This window comes from Falco peregrinus, chromosome 4 (assembly GCF_023634155.1).
Source record: "Falco peregrinus isolate bFalPer1 chromosome 4, bFalPer1.pri, whole genome shotgun sequence".
NCBI classification, from domain to species: Eukaryota; Metazoa; Chordata; class Aves; order Falconiformes; family Falconidae; genus Falco; species Falco peregrinus.
This window is the reverse complement of record NC_073724.1, coordinates 40,010,216-40,027,897: the sequence shown is the minus strand read 5'-3', so window position 1 is coordinate 40,027,897 and position 17,682 is coordinate 40,010,216. Positions and strand designations below refer to the sequence as shown.

Below are 17,682 nucleotides of genomic sequence, written 5' to 3'. Positions count from 1 at the left end.
TTTTCTGCCCTTTGGCTTTGTTGGATCAATGGGGTATGTACTCATCTGTCTCTTTATACCTAGTTTTATTCTTCCTTAATAGGTCTACTGTTAAGCAAGTCTCTTGTTTTTTTAAAATAGGAGTTTATTCTACTCTTAGCCCCAAGACCCCTGAGTCATAAAAAACCTTGTTCTGTGACTTCTGTGCATTTGTTTTCCTGTTTGGAGATTTTATTTTCCACTTTGTTTCTCCTTCCTCTGCTTCTGTTGCTCAGTCTGTGAGCAATTGTTTCACATATGGAGTATTACACAAAGGAACAAGGTAAATGGCAGCATATATTTTCTTCCTCATGTTTTTACTTCCCTTAAATATACAAATAAAGCCCACAAGAAGTTAATAAAGTAAGCAACTAATATAAACTATTTTGAACACAGTTTTTACCTTTAAATAAAGCAGAACTTTTCTCTAGTTTTCTATTGGATTTTCACTTTGCTTTCCATTTAAAATAGTGTCTGATACCATGGTGAAATGTGGTAGCATTAAAGTTTTAATACAGTAAGAGATAAAAGTGCAGTGTTTTCTGGAGATCTTAATCATTCAGAGCATCACACAATTTTCTGTTCTCTTATGCTATTCATCAGTATGCTTACTTGTGGTCCTACTTAGGAAAGGCTGGATGTGTACTTCAGTGAAAAACAAAGGGAACCTGACTGCTTAGAAAAGTGACGATAATCATTTAGTGTCAAATCAATGCCTAAGCGTGATAGAAGGGAACATTACAATTTGGTTTTAGTAGTTACTCTGCATGAAGGTGGTGTAAAACCTGGTATGTGAGTATTCTCAGTAGTGAAAGACATACTGCTGTTTTCTTACTTGATAGAATTTCATCTCTGTATAAAGAACAGATTTTACATGAGTCTTTATCTAAATTTCATCTGCATCAGTGAAAGACAGTTATTTGCTTCTTTTTGCTGCTCTGTTTCTACTTCCTAAGATGACATTACATAGTGGTTTCTAAGGGGTTGCTCAGATCATTTTACTTTTAAATTGCATTTGCAAGGATGTGAGGGAGGAAGCACAATTGTAATATGGAAGTTCCAGCAAAAAAATTTGCACTTTGTGATTCTCAGTTTTTTTCCTTGGATTAAAATTCAGTCATTTCCAAATTTTGAGCATTTCTTCTGAATTTATAGATGAGTAAAAGATCAAAAGTCTAGCATGAATCTGAGTAACCTGTTAATTGCTTCACATGAAAGAATGTTCATCTTGCTCCCTGTATTTCTGAACGTTACTGATTCATGTTAGAAGTGTAATAGGGCATATAGGAAAACAGTGCATTTTTAATTTCTTTCTAGTGTAGCACAGCAATATGGTAAGCATTCTCAAACCAGGAGATCGTATTCATATTTTCCCATAAATACTTATGTAGGTCATTCTTTAGTATGAACAATTATATAGAAAGGGAATAGAAAAGTAAAATGTCTGCTTCAGAATACAGACTGGTATTTTCCTCTTTTCTCAAATTATCATCAAGGCTATTCATTCAGGATTTTGCCATTTTTCTAGAATACTAGTGGTAAGTTAAAGGGGAAAAAACAAGTTTAAGGATGATTAAATAACAAAAATGCCAAATAATTTGAACAAAGGAGCAAATTAGTTCAGTATGGTTTGGTTTTTTGTGTTTCTATACTAGCAAAAGGATTGATTTGTGATCAGAAAAAGTATGTGGTTTGGTTAACAACAAAATTTCTCAAGCTTTGAGAGATGTCACAGTGGTTTCTGCTCTTTCTTTATTCACAACTGTTTTTGCTTTTCTCCCTCTTCTCTACAACAGAGATGCAAGCTAATATATGCTGGTTAAAACTTATGCCAGTGTTGTTTCTTACGTTGTGATTTATTTTATTTTTAAAAAAAAAAAAAAAAGTCATTATTAAAGAAGTAAACTGCAAGAAATTTAAACGTAAGAAAAAAATATCGTGTTGAGGGTAGTCAGATACCAGTATAGGTTTCCTAGACAGGTTGTAGTAGAGTCTCCATTCTTGGAGACATTCAAAACCCAACTGGATGTCATCCTGGGCAACCTGCTTTAGTTGACCTTGCTTTGAGCAGAGGGCTCAGACTTAAGAGACATTCAGGTTTTAATACTTCTGTAGTGTGGTGAAGAGCCTGTCTTCTTGGATTATTTGGAGGTAATTTCACAGTGATGTTGGATATTTAGGATGAAAATAGTGTGTAGCCTGCATATGTGCATTAAAGGAACTTACTACTGTACAGTTCTTCAGTAATAATCTGCAGATTATGACCAAGGAGAATTTTTTATTAATGGGTCATATCAAGAAAGCCTGTTAAATGTTGTGTCAATTATATTTTGAGATCTATGTGAGTTTTTTCCCTTAAATTCACACTTAAGTTCTGAAGGATAATAATTAAATAATCTTATCTCAATGTTCTTTATAAAGATTATTGGAAATTTCAGAAGTACATTTTTCCAAACATTGTGTTCTTATTCTTTTCAGGTTTGAGGGTGTTTTGGTTTTTTGGTGTTACTTTTTGTTGTTGTTGTTCAACAGCTTTAATATATAGCTTACGTACTACCTTAATATCTTCCACAGATCTGAAGAGAGAAGCCAGTATTTGTCACATGCTGAAGCATCCTCATATTGTTGAACTATTGGAGACGTACAGCTCAGATGGAATGCTTTATATGGTCTTTGAGTTGTAAGTTTCTCTTCTTGATTTTACCTTTCTTTGTTGTCATTTGCTAAATAAAAACCTAATTGTATGTCCGCTTTCACCTGCTTGTTTTGTAGCTCCGAAGTCCAGTGCTATGAAAATATTTATTTCTGGCAAGTAGAGGTTGTCCCAAATAAATAAATAATAATAAAAGGTTGTCACAGTGGTTAAGTGGCTAACATCAGGCTGATTCTTCATAGCATGCTTTCTAAGGGCAGACATGCTGTTCATTGATGGCTGCTGTATCCCTAACAGGATATGTGAGAATGAGTTAAAAATTTGCTGGTAGTCATCATCTTTGGGTAACTGATGACATTCTATTCCAGTTGTGAAGTTTTGTTTGGTTTTTTTTTTCCAGACTCTTGTTTCTTTAGCACTGCTTTTCTTTTATTAGATAAGAAAGTAAAACTTATTGGAGTATTTAAGTAGTATTGTAAATTGGTATACCTGCTTACATCATATGGAAAGAGGTACTTGTCTAAAAGATGTGTTTTGGAAGCTTGAAGAGTTTAGTTACCATTGGCATTTCAGCAGTAGACAGGTATTTATAATAGCAAGAAACGAAAGCGGGGGACAGTCTCTAAGTTGACAGGTTTCTTCTTTGAGGGAAAATTATTAGTCCTTCTTGAGTTAGGTGTTTTAGTTAACTGGGAGGCACAAAACCAGACATACAGAATGCTAATTTGTGCATCTTCTATATTTGATTTTCCTTCTCTGCATCTACCAGTTCTTTTTATGTTCCTCATATATGCATTTATAGTGTGTCTGGGCATATGTATTTATACCTCTTTAATTTCTCTGATCTTTCTGTATTATGTTTTCTGATGCATTTGGCCTACTTATGTTAGAGCAAGTGGTACCATGCCAGTGTGTTAGGTCAAATTGGCATGTCCACTAAAGCCAAGTATTTCACTTGAGACATGACTTAAAAAATAATTCTCACATGTATGTTTTACCATTGAGGTAGAGAAGAAGTTAGGTGGTAACAGCAAAAAACATTATGTAAAGCTGAAAATTGTTCCTTGAAAGTCTTTTGGGTTTGGGTCGTTGGTTTTTTTTTTTTTTTGGTTGGTTGGGTTTTTTTGTTGTTTGGGGCGGAAGGGGGAGTTAATAAGCTTGTGGTTGTGTGAAATAATTGTTTTATGATTTTCTTTCTCATTTAGTTTGGAAAAGATTTTTTTGATTCAGTACTGACTTTGTGTTTTTATTTTGTAAATCCCAAAGCACGGACCAAGGGACTTCAATTATCCTATTATGAAATAATTACGTACACCTTGGGGAGACATACTGTGATAATTAACAAGATTTTGAAATGGAAAAAAGATTTTGCTTCTATTTTTGCTGTGCTGTTAGCTCAGAAATATGAGACAAAAGCAGTAATTATTTTTTAATGGCAAGCCTATTATAATTTATGTTAGTATACATCAAAAGCAAGTTTGAGCCATTAGGATTACTACACAAGTACTGTACCTGACTTCAGGCCACATAAAAGAAGGAGATATGAGGCTAAATTATTTGAAGGATAATAATTCTTTACTATCTCATGTGTCCTCGTCTCCCTTGTATACTAGAAGACATCACTCTTTTTCAACAAACGGTGACAGAAAATGAGACAGTAGGAATACCTGTACTCAAAATGTAGCAGCAAATGGAAGAGTTGTGGGTGCAATGTGTTATGCTGGAGGGGATGCTTTGGTAAAGTGATTCAACAGAAGACTGATGTTTGCTGTGGAGAAGGACTGAATTGTCTAAGTTTGATTGGCTTAGTGGCATACTATATAATTGTGACCATACTAAAAAATTTGTAGTTAGTAGAGAAGCATCTATGTATTTGTAGGTAACTTATTTTCCCTTGTACTGCTTTTTGTTCATTATGCTTTGCAACAAAGTTCTGTCTACAGTAATAAAATATATTTTTTTTAGGGTCTAGTTATTCTGAAATCACAGAAATGTGGAAGACAACATAGATCTGCAAAGGACATATAAGCCCAGCTAGTGATGGGCTATTTGTGGATCGACAGATGCTTTGCATGAAAATTAATTCAGGTCCAGCACAAGGAATACACAGAATACCCAAACCTAAAACTTTTTCCCATCAGTTGCACATAAGTGATACATAGGTTTACTACTGTTTCATGAGCTGTGAGCTATGTGGAGCAGCTGCTAAAATAATCCTGAATATCTTGCCAAATTAATTTTTATGAAAAAGTACAAGTTAAATAAGCAAATGTGGCATATATGGGATAACAAGAGGTTGTACCACTCAGGAAACAGTACAATCTGTGCCCAATTTTGAAAACTTTTGCTGAAGTAAACATTTAAATAATCAAATCACAATTCATAGAAGCGCTGATGAACATGAACAGTAGTAATGAAGTTTAACACCAAAAAAATAGCTATGTTTTTAATCACTATTTATACACATATTCAAGCACTCTTTAGAACGGAGCCAGTGGGTTGCCATTAGCTGTATGGTACTGCTGTAATAAACTGCATAAAGCAGCTGGTTGTAATAGATTAAGTGCATGTGTAGAGTGAGAAGCAGACCCTGTTCCTGAAAAATCTTACTCTTAAAGTAAAACTATTATTTTTTAAGTATTTAGATGTTATTACATCATAAATGAGAGAGTATGTGCCTCTGCCAAATGATTTCCCAAACACACACCCCCCAGCTGCTCCCCAGAAGGCTAATGGACTCTTCCATCAGTGAAAAGAAGAGATCCCTTGGAGGTTATAGGGAGACCATGCATCTGAGATAGGGCCAGCTGTAGTCTTTATCATACAGTCACAATGAATGTTCTTTCCCATTTTGTGGTGGTATTTGCTGGCAGCTGTATGTAGAATCATAGAATCAACTATTTTGGAAAAAATCTTTAAGATCGTTGAGTCCAACAATTAACCTAGCACTGTCGTGTCCACCACTAAACCATGTTCCTAAGCATGGCACCTACACCTCTTCTAAATACCTCCAGATGACTCAAGCCCTTCCCTGGGCAGCCTCTTCCAGTGCCTGACAACCATTTTGGTGAAGAAATTCTTCCTGTTATCCAATCTAAACCTCCCCTGGTACAACTTGAGGGCATTTCCTCTTGTCCTGTCACTTGGTAGACTGACAACCCACCTCACTACAACCTCCTTTCAGGTAGTTGTAGAGAGGTGTCCCCTGCCTGACCTTCTTTTCTCCAGGCTGAACAACCCCAGTTCCCTCAGCTGCTCCTCGTAAGACTTGTGCTCCAGACCCTTCACCAGCTTCACTGCCCTTCTCTGGACACGCTCCATCCAGCACCTCAATGTCTTTCTTGTAGTGAGGGGCCCAAAACTGAACACAGTATTGAAGGTGCGGGTACAGGGGGGACAATCACTCCCCTCGTCCTGCTGGCCACACTGTTTCTGATACAAGCCAGGATACTGTTGGGCTTCTTCGCCAACTGGGCACACTGCTGGCTCATGTTCAGCTGGCTGTGACCACCACCCCCAGGCCCTTTCCCACCAGGCAGCTTTCCAGCCACTCTTCCCAAGCCTGTAGCACTGTGTGGGGTTGTTGTGACCCAAATGCAGGACCCAGCACTGAGCCTTCTTGAACCTCACACACTCAGCCTTGGCCTATCAATCCATTCTGTCCAGATCCCTCTGAAGAGCCTTCCTGCCTTCAGGCAGATCAACGCTCACCCCCACAACTTGGTGTCATCTGCAAACTTACTGTGTGCACTTGATACCCTCGTCCAGATCATTGATAAAGATATTAAACAGAACTGGTCCCAATACCAAGCCCTGGGGAACACCACTTGCCACTTGGTGACTGGCCACCAACTGGATTTAACTCTGTTCACCATCACTCTTTGGGGCCAACCATCCAGACAGTTTTTAACCAAGTGAACATAATGACATCCAAGCCATAAGCAGGCAGTTCCTCCAGGAGAGTATTGTGGGAAATGGTATCAAAGGCTTTACTTGAAGTCTAGCTAGACAACATCCATAGTCTTTCCGTCATCTACTAAGTGGGCCACTTTGTCATAGAAGGAGATCAGGTTAGTCAAGGAGGACCTGCCTTTCATAAACCCATGCTGGCTTGGCCTGATCACTTGGTTGTCTTGTATATGCCGCGTAGTGGTATTTAAGATGACCTGCTTCATAACCTTCCATGGCACCAAGGTCAGGCTGACAGACCTATAGTCCCCTGGATCCTTCTTCCAGCCCTTCTTGTAGATGGGTGTCATATTTACTAAATTCCAGTCAGCTGGGATCTCCCTTGGTTAGCCGGGACTGCTGATAAATGATTTTGAGTGGCTCAGTGAACACTTCTGTCAGCTCCTTTAGTACCCTTTTGTGGATCCCATCCAGCCCCATAGACTTGCTGTGTGTCAAAGTAGAGCAACAGATCACTAACCATTTCCTCCTGGACTGTGGGGACTTCATTCTGCTTCTAGTCCCAGTCTTCCAGCTCAGGGGGCTGGGTACCCTGAGGGTAACTGGTCTTACTGTTAATGACTGAAGCAAAGAAGGCATTAAGTACTTCAACCTTTGTCACTTATGTTTCCCCCTGCATCTATTAAAGGGTGGAGATTCTCCATAGCCCTCCTTTTGTTCCTCTTGTATTTATAGAAATGGGATTTATTGTCTTTTGTTATCAGTAGCCAGGTTAAGTTGTAGTTAAGCTTTGCTGGTTTTAATTTTTTCCCTGCATAATCTCATGACATTCTTGTAGTCCTCCCGAGTTGCTCGCCTCTTCTTCCAAAGGTCTTAAACTCTCCATTTTTTTTCTGAGTTCCAGCCAGAGCTCTCTGTTCAGCCAGGCTGGTCATCTTCCCCACTGGCTCATCTTTCAGCACATAGGGATGGCCTGCTCCTGCACCTTTAAGATTTCCTTGTAGAACATCCAGCCTTCCTGGACTCCTTTGCCCTTCAGGAGTACCTCCCAAAGGACCCTGTCAACCAGGCATTTAGGCCAAAATCTGCCCTCCAGAAGTCCAAGGTAGCAGTTCTGCTGATCCCGCTCCTTCTCCAATAATTGAAAACTATCATTTTGTGATCGCTGTGTCCAAGACAGCCTCCAGCTATCATGTAACCCACAAGTCCTTCTCTGTTCCTGAACAACAGGTCCGGCGGGACACCTTCCCTAGCTGACTCGCTCACCAGCTGTGTCAGGATGTTACCTTCCAGACACAAGTGATCCATCATTAGTCTGGAGTTAACTGTGACCTTTACATAACACAAGCATGTAGTCAATAGAAGTACATCAAACAGATAGATTGTACAGTGTCAGAACAGATGAAAGCAATATGTTCTTATGTATGTGCCTTGCAAAGAACACAATAATATGGAAAACTCTCCTGCTGTTTAAAAATTCCCATTTATGAAATGGGGTGCTGTCTGGTTTCTTTTGTATTTGTCCAGTAATGTTCTATGCTATACAGTGCTGTCCCTGTCACATGATGTTTGCTTGGTAGTTTATGCATGGTGGGGGAAACTGGTTTCACATAGAATGCTGTTTTCCATTTAGTATATAACTATCACACTTTTATATTCTATTGCTTATTGCACTTTTTTTTCTAATGACCATTGGTCTTTATGAGAATACTTTGAGAAGGGTCAGCTACTTGCAATATTTCTAAAACAAAGCAAATACTCCATGTAAAATGTTGTTTATAGATAACTTCAAACTTAGAGTACATTATATGCAGTTTATCCTCAGTATAATCAAAGCATGTGTACTGAGAGATTCATGCTGGAGAGCTCAAACACCTGAGTGATGAGTGAATTGCAGATACCTTAATATCTGGTCTTTTGTGGAATATTGTCTCACCTCTATACATAGGCAGATTTGCTTTTCTTAGTGCATTCAAAGAGAGGTTTATTTCATAGAGAAGAGACATTAGAAGAACTGACCTTATTTAGAATGACCAGTTAGGCTATATATATGTAGTTATATACATATAACTTTGCTGTTTAACCAAGCTAACATGTAAAAGTCCCTTAGTTTTAAAAATCTCAAATTCATAAAAGCAGTAGCTTAAAGTGATGGCAGTTACTTAGGTTTACTTAAGCATAAGCTGGTGAGCATTTAAATGACAGTTTGTACATTCAGTCATGTGGCTTTGTTGTGTTAAGAAAAAAAGAAGGGGAAAATATGGATGCTATCTATTTATTCTGCTTTGCTTCAGTACTGTAAAATAGCACAGCTTCTTAGTTTATGGAGTGAAAACTTTTTTCTACTAATTTTACTTAATCATGTTAGGATTCCTGGGCTGCATCAATAGAAGCGTGGCCAGCAGGTCGAGGGAGGGGATTCTCCCCTTCTGCTCCACTCTCGTGAGATCCCACCTGAACAGTCATCATCAAATCCATAGCTCTCCAATTTAGAAAGAAGGATGTTGAGGGGAGCATGTCAAAGGCCTTACACAAGTCCAGATCTGTAGCTCTTCCCTCATCCTCTGACATAGTCACTCCATTATAGAAGGCCACTAGGCTGGTCAGGAAGGATTTGCCCTTGGTGAAGCCATGCTGGCTGTCTCAAATCACCTCCCTGTCCTCCATGTGCCTTAGCTCAGCTTCTAGGAGGATGTGTTCCATGATCTTCCCAGGCACAGATGTGAGGCTGGCAAGTCAGTAGTTCCCAGGGCCCTCCTTTCTACTCTTTTTTTTTAAATGGGTGCAACGTTTTCCTCTTCCCATTCACCAGGAACTTGACCTGACTGCCATGACTTTTCAAATATTGTGGAGAGTTGCTTGGCAACTACATTAGCTAATTTTCTCAGGACTCTGGGATGTGTCTCATCAGGTCCCATAGACTTAGGTATATTCAGGTTCATCAGGTGGCCACAAACCTGATCTTCTCTTACAGTGGGGAGGGACTTTGCCTCCCCCAGTCCCTGCCTTGCAGTCCGTCCACTCAAGAGATGTGGGAAGAGAGGTTCCCAGTGAAGACTGAGGCAAAAAAATTGTTGACTACCTCAGCCTTCTGTTGTTACGGGGTTGCCAGTCCTGCTCACCAGCAGGGGAATATACTGTCTATCACCTTCCTTTTCTGGCTGACATACCTGTAGAAGCCCTTATTATTCTTTGCATCCATTGCCAAATTCAGCTACATCCTTAGGGCAACCAAATTCTACCAAGTATTAAATATTCTGATATCAAACATTTTGCCATAAAGACAAATGTTTTTGACTTGTTAAAACTCATGTTTACATCGTATTTGTATTGGGGATTTTTTTGGTCTTTTTTAATGTGTTGCACTACTCCTACATTGTAGCCTCGTTACTTCTGGACACAAAGTTTAGGTAATTAGCTGATCCGGGCATGCTGTTTCTCATTTGACCCTGGTAGCCTGTGAACTATTGACTGATTACAGTCAAAGGAAGTGATAGAGAATTTAAAGCTAAGATATATTTGGGGAAAGAGATAATCAGGTTTCCGTATTACGTTTCCTTAATATTTGTTGATTTCATTCATGTGATGGACACAAATTAATAGGAAATGAGACTTGGTTAGTTTTAATGCTTAAAGAGCAATTTTGGGGGGTTTCCTGTTTCAAAGCCTGACTTCAAGATCAGGATTTTTATCTTAGATGAAATTTTGGCTTTTTTTATTATAAGTAGCAAAATGTGAGAGAGCAACTGAGGATTCAGAGCACTGAGACATTGATGGATTGCAATTTCAGCATTCATTATGTATTTAACTTTAATTGTCATAGGCTATTAAGTTGCATTATTTTAGCAAAGCTTTGGAAGTCCTACTTTTAAGAAATATTAACTGGTAGAAGTCAATAAAATGTTAATGCATATACTTGTATTGTCAAGAGTTTGATAAACATGAACTAATTCGCACAGTATTGCTCTGAAGTGAGTATTTTTGTATGGCCTCATGATACTTGCTGACGTATGGAGGTTTTAACATCAAACAAGAGTATGGATTAAAGATTTCATGTTAGGCACAGTACTACTTTTATATTACCACCAAAACTAGTGCTTTTTAAGGATGCATGTGTTCTTTCTTACATGCTGTTTAATAATCAGGTTAGAGACCATTGCTGTGAAAACACTGGTAGAAAATTGTTTCCAAGCATACCTATTTAGAATTACTTACTCCTCCTAAGATAATCTTCGACACCGAGATTTACGAATTAAGTATTACTTAGTGAAGTTTGTCTGTTGTGTGTGATGGATTGATGTATGGATTGATTGGATGGATGTAAATGGATTGAGTTCATTTATGAAAAGCACTGAAATTCATCTCTTGGCTGCCAGCAAAGCTGTAAAAATGTCTCAAGCTAAAGTACTGAAAAGCCTCTAAACATGCTGAGAAGGTAAACACAGGAGCATCATTTAATGGTCTGGAATGAGCTAAACCCTGGATGCATGGGCAATATAGAGGAAATAAGAATTTCTGTACTTTTTAGTCTTAATTTTCAGAGATTATCACATAGGGCTTCAAGAAAAGTTAAATACTGTATTTTTTTTTAAGTTAATTTTTGGCAGTTTGTAGTAAGTGAAGATGGAAAGTATATAAAAACTGTCCAACTACAGGAAAAAATGCTATTGTACGCAAACCTTTAACATACAAATGTACAAAACTCAGTAAACATTTACAAGCAATATGCCAAGTCTTCATTTTTTTAACATAATAATTCAATTCCCTAACGCAGTGCTTCTGAAACTTTCTTATTCTTCATCAATAAATAAAGTTGTAGACCACACCTTACTAGGTGATCTGCAAATTCAGTTATCATGCCCCAGTATTAAAATGTAGATCTCTTCTGGAGTACGCTGTGTATTCTACAGAGTGACTGATAGCCTCGGAACAGATTTCTGCCTTGAATATGGCCCAGGAATAAACTTTGTGGGCAGGTTGCAACTTATCTGCTTTTTGCAGAATAGTAGAAACATTTTCAAGGTGCACGGTAGCACTCACTGATCAGAGCTATGGAAAGAAAATGTATTCCAAGGGCTGAGATCCAGGCACAGTTCTGCTAAAAATACAGAAGAATCAATAGTAGAGTATGGGAAAAGGGTGGACATAGTTCATAGTTACACCCAAAGCAATTCAGCTGTGGTGGTGGTGATGTCTGTTAACTCCCTGTTCGCCTTGCTTTAGCTGGCACCTTGGTGTGACTCCCATGAACTGTCCCAGGCGGTTTGTGTCGCTGCCGTGGGTGCCCTCTACTGGCAGCTCATGATTCTCTCTCAGCTTACGCGTTTTCTGTGATTTTACCAACTGTTTTTTGCATCTTCCAACGTACGTCTTCAGCGTCTCTCTGTGTGTTTACTTCAGTGGATTTTAACTTACCTTATTTTTCTCATTTTCATGGTTTTCACATGCCTAATGCTGATACTCCTTACAAAACCTTGAGACTTCCTGAACTTTCATTTCACCTGTATCTCAAAACTTCAAGGCTTTTATGTCACATAAGCCTTTCAGTTCCTGAAAAGTCATCTTTTAAGTGGTTTTGATGTTGCTGAGTTTTTAGTCTGTTAGTGCACTGAATTTTCTGGGATTTCTTATAACTGAGGCCGACTCTTGCTTTTGCAGCCTCAGGTAGATGAAAGTCTCATAAGATTTTCAGATAAAATTCAACATCATTTGAGTGATAGAAAGCCCTGTTTATACATGAAGAAAAATGTACCCTTAAAGTAAGATTTTGTCTTGAAAAAATAGTCAGTTCTAGTCAGAGGTTAAAATACATCTGCCACATATTTATGCTTGTGAGAGTAATAAGAGTTCATCTGAATGGAATAAGACTTTCAAACATTACTGCTTGCAGTCTAGCAATTTAAACTACTTGAAGAATATTGGCAAAAAAAATTAAGCTGCCACTTACTGTTATCAAATTTGAATTTAAAATGCTGGTATGTGTAAGTGGGGAGGTAGAAAAACATATTAAAGACCATTCTGGTTATAAACACCTTGTTTAATAGAAAAGTTTGTATAAAGGAATGGCGCTTTGGCTCAGAGTCTCAGCAGCTCTTGATACTGCTAAAAATCCTGAGTGCCTCTGATCTTTATTCATCTGCAGTTTGTAACAAGTCAGAGCAAAATTAGTCTTCTAAAGGGTTCTACTGCTTCATGAGAATGACATCTCCTAATTTTTGGTAGTTAATCATGCATTTTGTATGTTCTGCAGTGCTTGCTGTTGCTCAGGTTTGAGTTTTGTTTCCCATCTAGCTGAAATAAATTGTTGGGAGGAAGCTTTGAAATGCTTGAAACAACAGATTGACACGAGGGGTTTTTTCCATAAAATCCAGATTTATGCTGTTCTCACTGAACATGACCTTGTTGCTGCTATACAGTAATGAGTATAGTGCAGCACAGCTTATTCTCTGTCTGAGTGAGATTTAGCTATGTATATATACAGATGCACAAAATTGAGCAAGACCGGAAAAACTACTGGGAAAAAACCTACAGAAGAATACATTGATGTAGCGATGAGCAGTCATGGTTTGGCAGTATGGGTTTCCAATTATGGGGGCTTGTTAAATCCCAAGTTGGTACCAGGTGCTAAAATAACTCACCAGGAAATTTTTTTCCACCTTGCACTTAAATGAATGTGCATTTCTTTTGGTCACCAGACTGCCTTATATTTGTCAGTGCTCTATCCACATGATAGTGTATTTTGCATGGGGACACCTTTTGGGTTTATTTGGGAATTTACACTTCTGCACATTGCTTGTGACTCCCTAAGCAGAAGCTTTGCATTGCAGGTGCGTAACAAAGCAAAAGTGATTGTATGCTGACATTCTGGATAGCTTACCAAAATGGCCCTGATAAAGTTGGCTTTCTGGATACCTTGCAAATTTGCCTTCCCGCCCCCAATGAGTCTTTGGTGGAAAGGAAAAAAGAAAGGTGTGAAAGCTAAAAATGACATATTACAATTGATATTTTTGCAAGTCCCTTGCTAAGCATTAATTATAATATGTGATTTTTATTGTTCCTGTTAACTTTGTTACTCTCTTCTTGACCCATCAAGCAATGAACGTTTGTAGATACAAATCTGCCTTAGGTTACTTACAGGAAAAAGAAGAGGAGAACAGTTAAACCACACCGAGCTGCTTTTGTTTTAGAGAAATGGTAGGCTAATTTTGGCCTAAAGACTATTAATATACATGCATCTAAAAGTGTGGTGCTACTCATTGTGGGAAGTAAGGTTATCAGAAAGACAACAGGCAGGGAGGAAAGGAACAAAGTATCAAGTATCAGAGCTAGTGATACAGCGTGAGTCCTCTCACTGTTTTCAGGTGCCTTCAGTGAGAGGCTATGAGGTGTAAGGTATCTGCTTGGCTCCTTAATTATGAGAATGCTAACTGGAAAGACAAGACTACATTACTACATTTCTACATACTTCTTTTTAAAATCTTCATTTAAAATTTGATTTTAGTAAAATTTTTGTATAACTACAGTCTTTATTATAGAGTTGCACTTGTAATGCTTCTAAACTCAGTTAACATAATAGCATGCATTAATTGTTAACTTTCAGAGCCTTCTTGTACAGAGCATTGATTTTCTGCTGTCTTGCACACCTTGTTCAATGAGCAGTTTAAGCAATAGAAGAAATGTTTGGTTTTAGTAATGTTTTGAGAGAACTGTTATGTGACCTGAGGGGCATAAAACGGTTAACCAGTGGCAAGCCATATTCTATTAGATTACCTATTAAATGCTGGTTTATTTAGTAATGCATTGTACATGTGTCCAGAGTATTTTATGTAAGATTTATATAGATGGAGTAAATATATATGTTTTGGAGCATTTTCCTGTAGTTGATAGTAATTATTTGTCTTAATATTTTTCCCTCTTTTTCTCTGCAGTATGGATGGAGCAGATCTGTGTTTTGAAATTGTGAAGAGAGCAGATGCTGGATTTGTGTACAGCGAGGCTGTAGCCAGGTAAGTATTACATTTAAATAATCCCACAGCACATATGAAAAGATAGAATTATACTGTTGTACAATGTGGTAGCTAAAACTTAGAATACTATAAGTAATCCTGTTACCACAGTCTGGATGTTTATTACATTAATTAGCATTAGAACAGTATAATTTTGAAGCATTTTGGTTTTTACTAGTTGTATATTTGGATGGGGTTATTGAATAAAATAGTATTTCACATCCAATACTTAATTGTCTTTGCCTTTTATGGATCTCTCATACGATGACATCAGGTGACTTACCTGACAGGTGTGAGTCTTATTGGTCTTAGTAGGTGGAGTCATTTTTTTTTTCTTTTTTATAGATCACTGTATTTATAGTTACTTCAAATTTTCACTTGTGAGGTAAACTGAAATTAAAGAGTCTGTATAATTGCACAACAACAACAAAGCCCAGTATCCTAGTGGCACGATAATTGAGCTCAAAGCCCACGAGATTCTGCTTGCTTTTCTCGACACTGTAGATTTTTTAGCATCATAGAAGCCAGACTGGAAGAGAAATCAAGAGGTCTGTCTCTCTTTTAACCTCCTGCTGAAGGCAGGGTCAGCATTGCATTTGGATCGTGCCGCTGAAGGCATCGTCCAGAGGGGTCTAGAAAACCTCCAAAAACAGAGATTCTACAGCCTACCTGGGCAACTTGATCCACTGCCTAATTATGTTTCCCTATAACCAGCTGGAACCTCCAGAGGATAAGGATTGCCTCCCTTAGCCCACTAGTAATGCTCAGCACAGGATGCTGTCGGCTTTCTTGGCTTTCTAGTATGGTCAGTAATCTGTTAGGGGATTCTTTGGACACAAGGCAGAAAGAATTTAGTCTTTAATCTGCATTAAGCAAGCCAAGATCTTGGTTCTATCCCTTTCTAGATAAATCAGGCACTGATACTCACGTGTTTCCTTCCTGTGTTTTGCTATAAAAAAACCTGATGGGTCTGACTTCGTTATCATATGAAGCAGAATTATTGAACAATTTGAAACCTTTGCAAAATGGAATATGCAGATTTTTCTTGTCTAATTTTCTTTGGCTTCAATCAGAATAATCCTCAAACTTTGGATTTTATTATTCATTATTTTAAACACAAACCCCATTCTGCTGAACTCTGCTTATTTAAGGTTAAGTTGGTTGGTCAGTTTTATATAGTTAGACTCTTAAAACTTAGGGGTTTATATGTCTAGAGTAATTTTTCCTGCGGGTTTGTCATGTATAATGTCTTTGTTTTTTCAGTCATTACATGAGACAGATATTGGAAGCTCTACGCTACTGTCATGATAATAATATAATTCATAGGGATGTGAAGGTAAGGTGGTTTAATTCTTGGTTTTTTTCTTTGCCACAATAATGCAGACTACTGAATTTTAACTTCTGCAATTTAGAGGAAAGAGGAAGCTGTAGAAAAAGAAACTATATTTGTTAAGTCTCTTTATTCTTACCGTGTCATGTAAGATTAAAGCCCATCTCTAATTCCATCAATATAGCACATTTAAGGGGACTTTATTCACAAATTACATATGCATTTGATTGCAACTTAGTTAGAAAGTCAGTTTAATTTCTAGTTTTTGAATATTCATATGAAATCTGCTTGCATTTTTTCCTTGTTAGGAAAGCATGTATATAAATGAATTGCATTAATTAAACTGGAATTTGTAGATTAACGGCATCATTTTGACAGCATAATGACAGTCTTCATCCAAACTAAGATTTCAGAAAGTGCATATGCTTAAATGCTACAATATTGGTAGTATTATGTACTTTTTGCAAGCAGTCTTAAACATTTATTATTATGAAAACTTCTCTAATACAAACAAGGGAGAAGTACACTGTTTAAGAACAGTGTATGTACATAGTCTTTTTGGTCTGGTGAATGTTGTACTATCTCTGTGAATATTTATGGAACTAGTTTATCCCAAAGTACCATAATTTAAGTAATTGAGAGTTTTAACCTAAGTGGGTTTGACTCTCTTCAACTTTGATATACATGTTCTTCATTAATATCATTGTCTAAGATAGTTACTCCCACTTGACTTCTCTAAGAGTTTGCTTTTATCCAAAGCAAGGCAAGTACTATAGGAATTAATGAAAATTCTAACTAGCTCTGATGGTGCAGTTTGAGAAGTGAACCTTGAGTTTTAGTGAGTAGAGACAATTGAGAGAGGGTAAACTGTGCTTCAAACTCCTACAGGTGATCTGCAAGGGAAGAGAGTGTGACACTGAACTGATAATTTTCATTTGAGGAGTCATTTGGTCTTGCATACACAGGCATTGAAGACCTTTCCCAATCTCTTTTTTCCTTCCCTTCTAAAATCAAGAAAATTATTCTATGTAATAGGCTTTTTTGTTATTTTGTATTTTAAAAGTAATTTCTTACAGTGATTCAAGACGACCTCTTAATTGCTGTTCTGTCTTGATGGTTGTAGATCCTTTTAATTGTTCATTGCACATGAGAATTGCAGAATTAACATCATCTTTATGCTGTTGTGTCTTCCTGAAAGCTGCACCTGTTTTTGTTGGGCCGTGTTCCTGAATGAAAACAAATTTCAACTTCAACGGCCCCTGAGGGAGGCCCATTTTACTGACTATAAAATGGGGGTTGGTTTTGCAGCTTATCCAGACTCTGAAAACTTTAAAATCACTGTTTTCATTAAATACTATCCTTACAAATAAACCTGTCCAGTTACATTAGAGTAAGAGTTTGTGATGTATCAGTCTAAATAAGTGTAAACCAATGTACAGTGTTTCATTTTGGCAAAAGCGGTGCAGAACTGTCGGGTGTGGGTGTAGGACGCACTGAGCGAACTGCAGTATCCCGGCTCTAGAGGTCACTGCAGACACTGTTTTGAAAGGAAGTAGGCTAAATGACCGATTCCCAAATTACAGGAATGGATAAAAGTGAATTAATAAAAATCTGTAAGGTCGATATAGTCATACTACATTTTTTTCCCCGCCTAAGCTTTCTGTGGATGTTATTTTGAACTGCAAAATGTTTGATTATCTGATGCACAGGAAAATTTGCTCCTTATACTCTTTGTAAGAATTAGGTGCCTTTTAGCCACTTCTGTG

At 37.6% G+C, this 17,682-nt stretch overlaps 1 protein-coding gene across 22 annotated transcripts in view; it reads left to right on the top strand.

Annotated features, from left to right (window-relative positions):
* CASK (calcium/calmodulin dependent serine protein kinase) overlaps positions 1 to 17,682 on the top strand; it is a 226,172-nt gene that overhangs the window by 86,691 nt on the left and 121,799 nt on the right. For all 22 annotated transcript variants that reach the window (XM_055803008.1, XM_055803020.1, XM_055803009.1 and 19 more), the window contains exons 3-5: positions 2,593 to 2,698; positions 14,509 to 14,586; positions 15,850 to 15,922. In XM_055803008.1, coding sequence (XP_055658983.1) covers positions 2,593 to 2,698; positions 14,509 to 14,586; positions 15,850 to 15,922 — 257 coding nt within the window. The remainder of the gene's footprint in view (positions 1 to 2,592; positions 2,699 to 14,508; positions 14,587 to 15,849; positions 15,923 to 17,682) is intronic.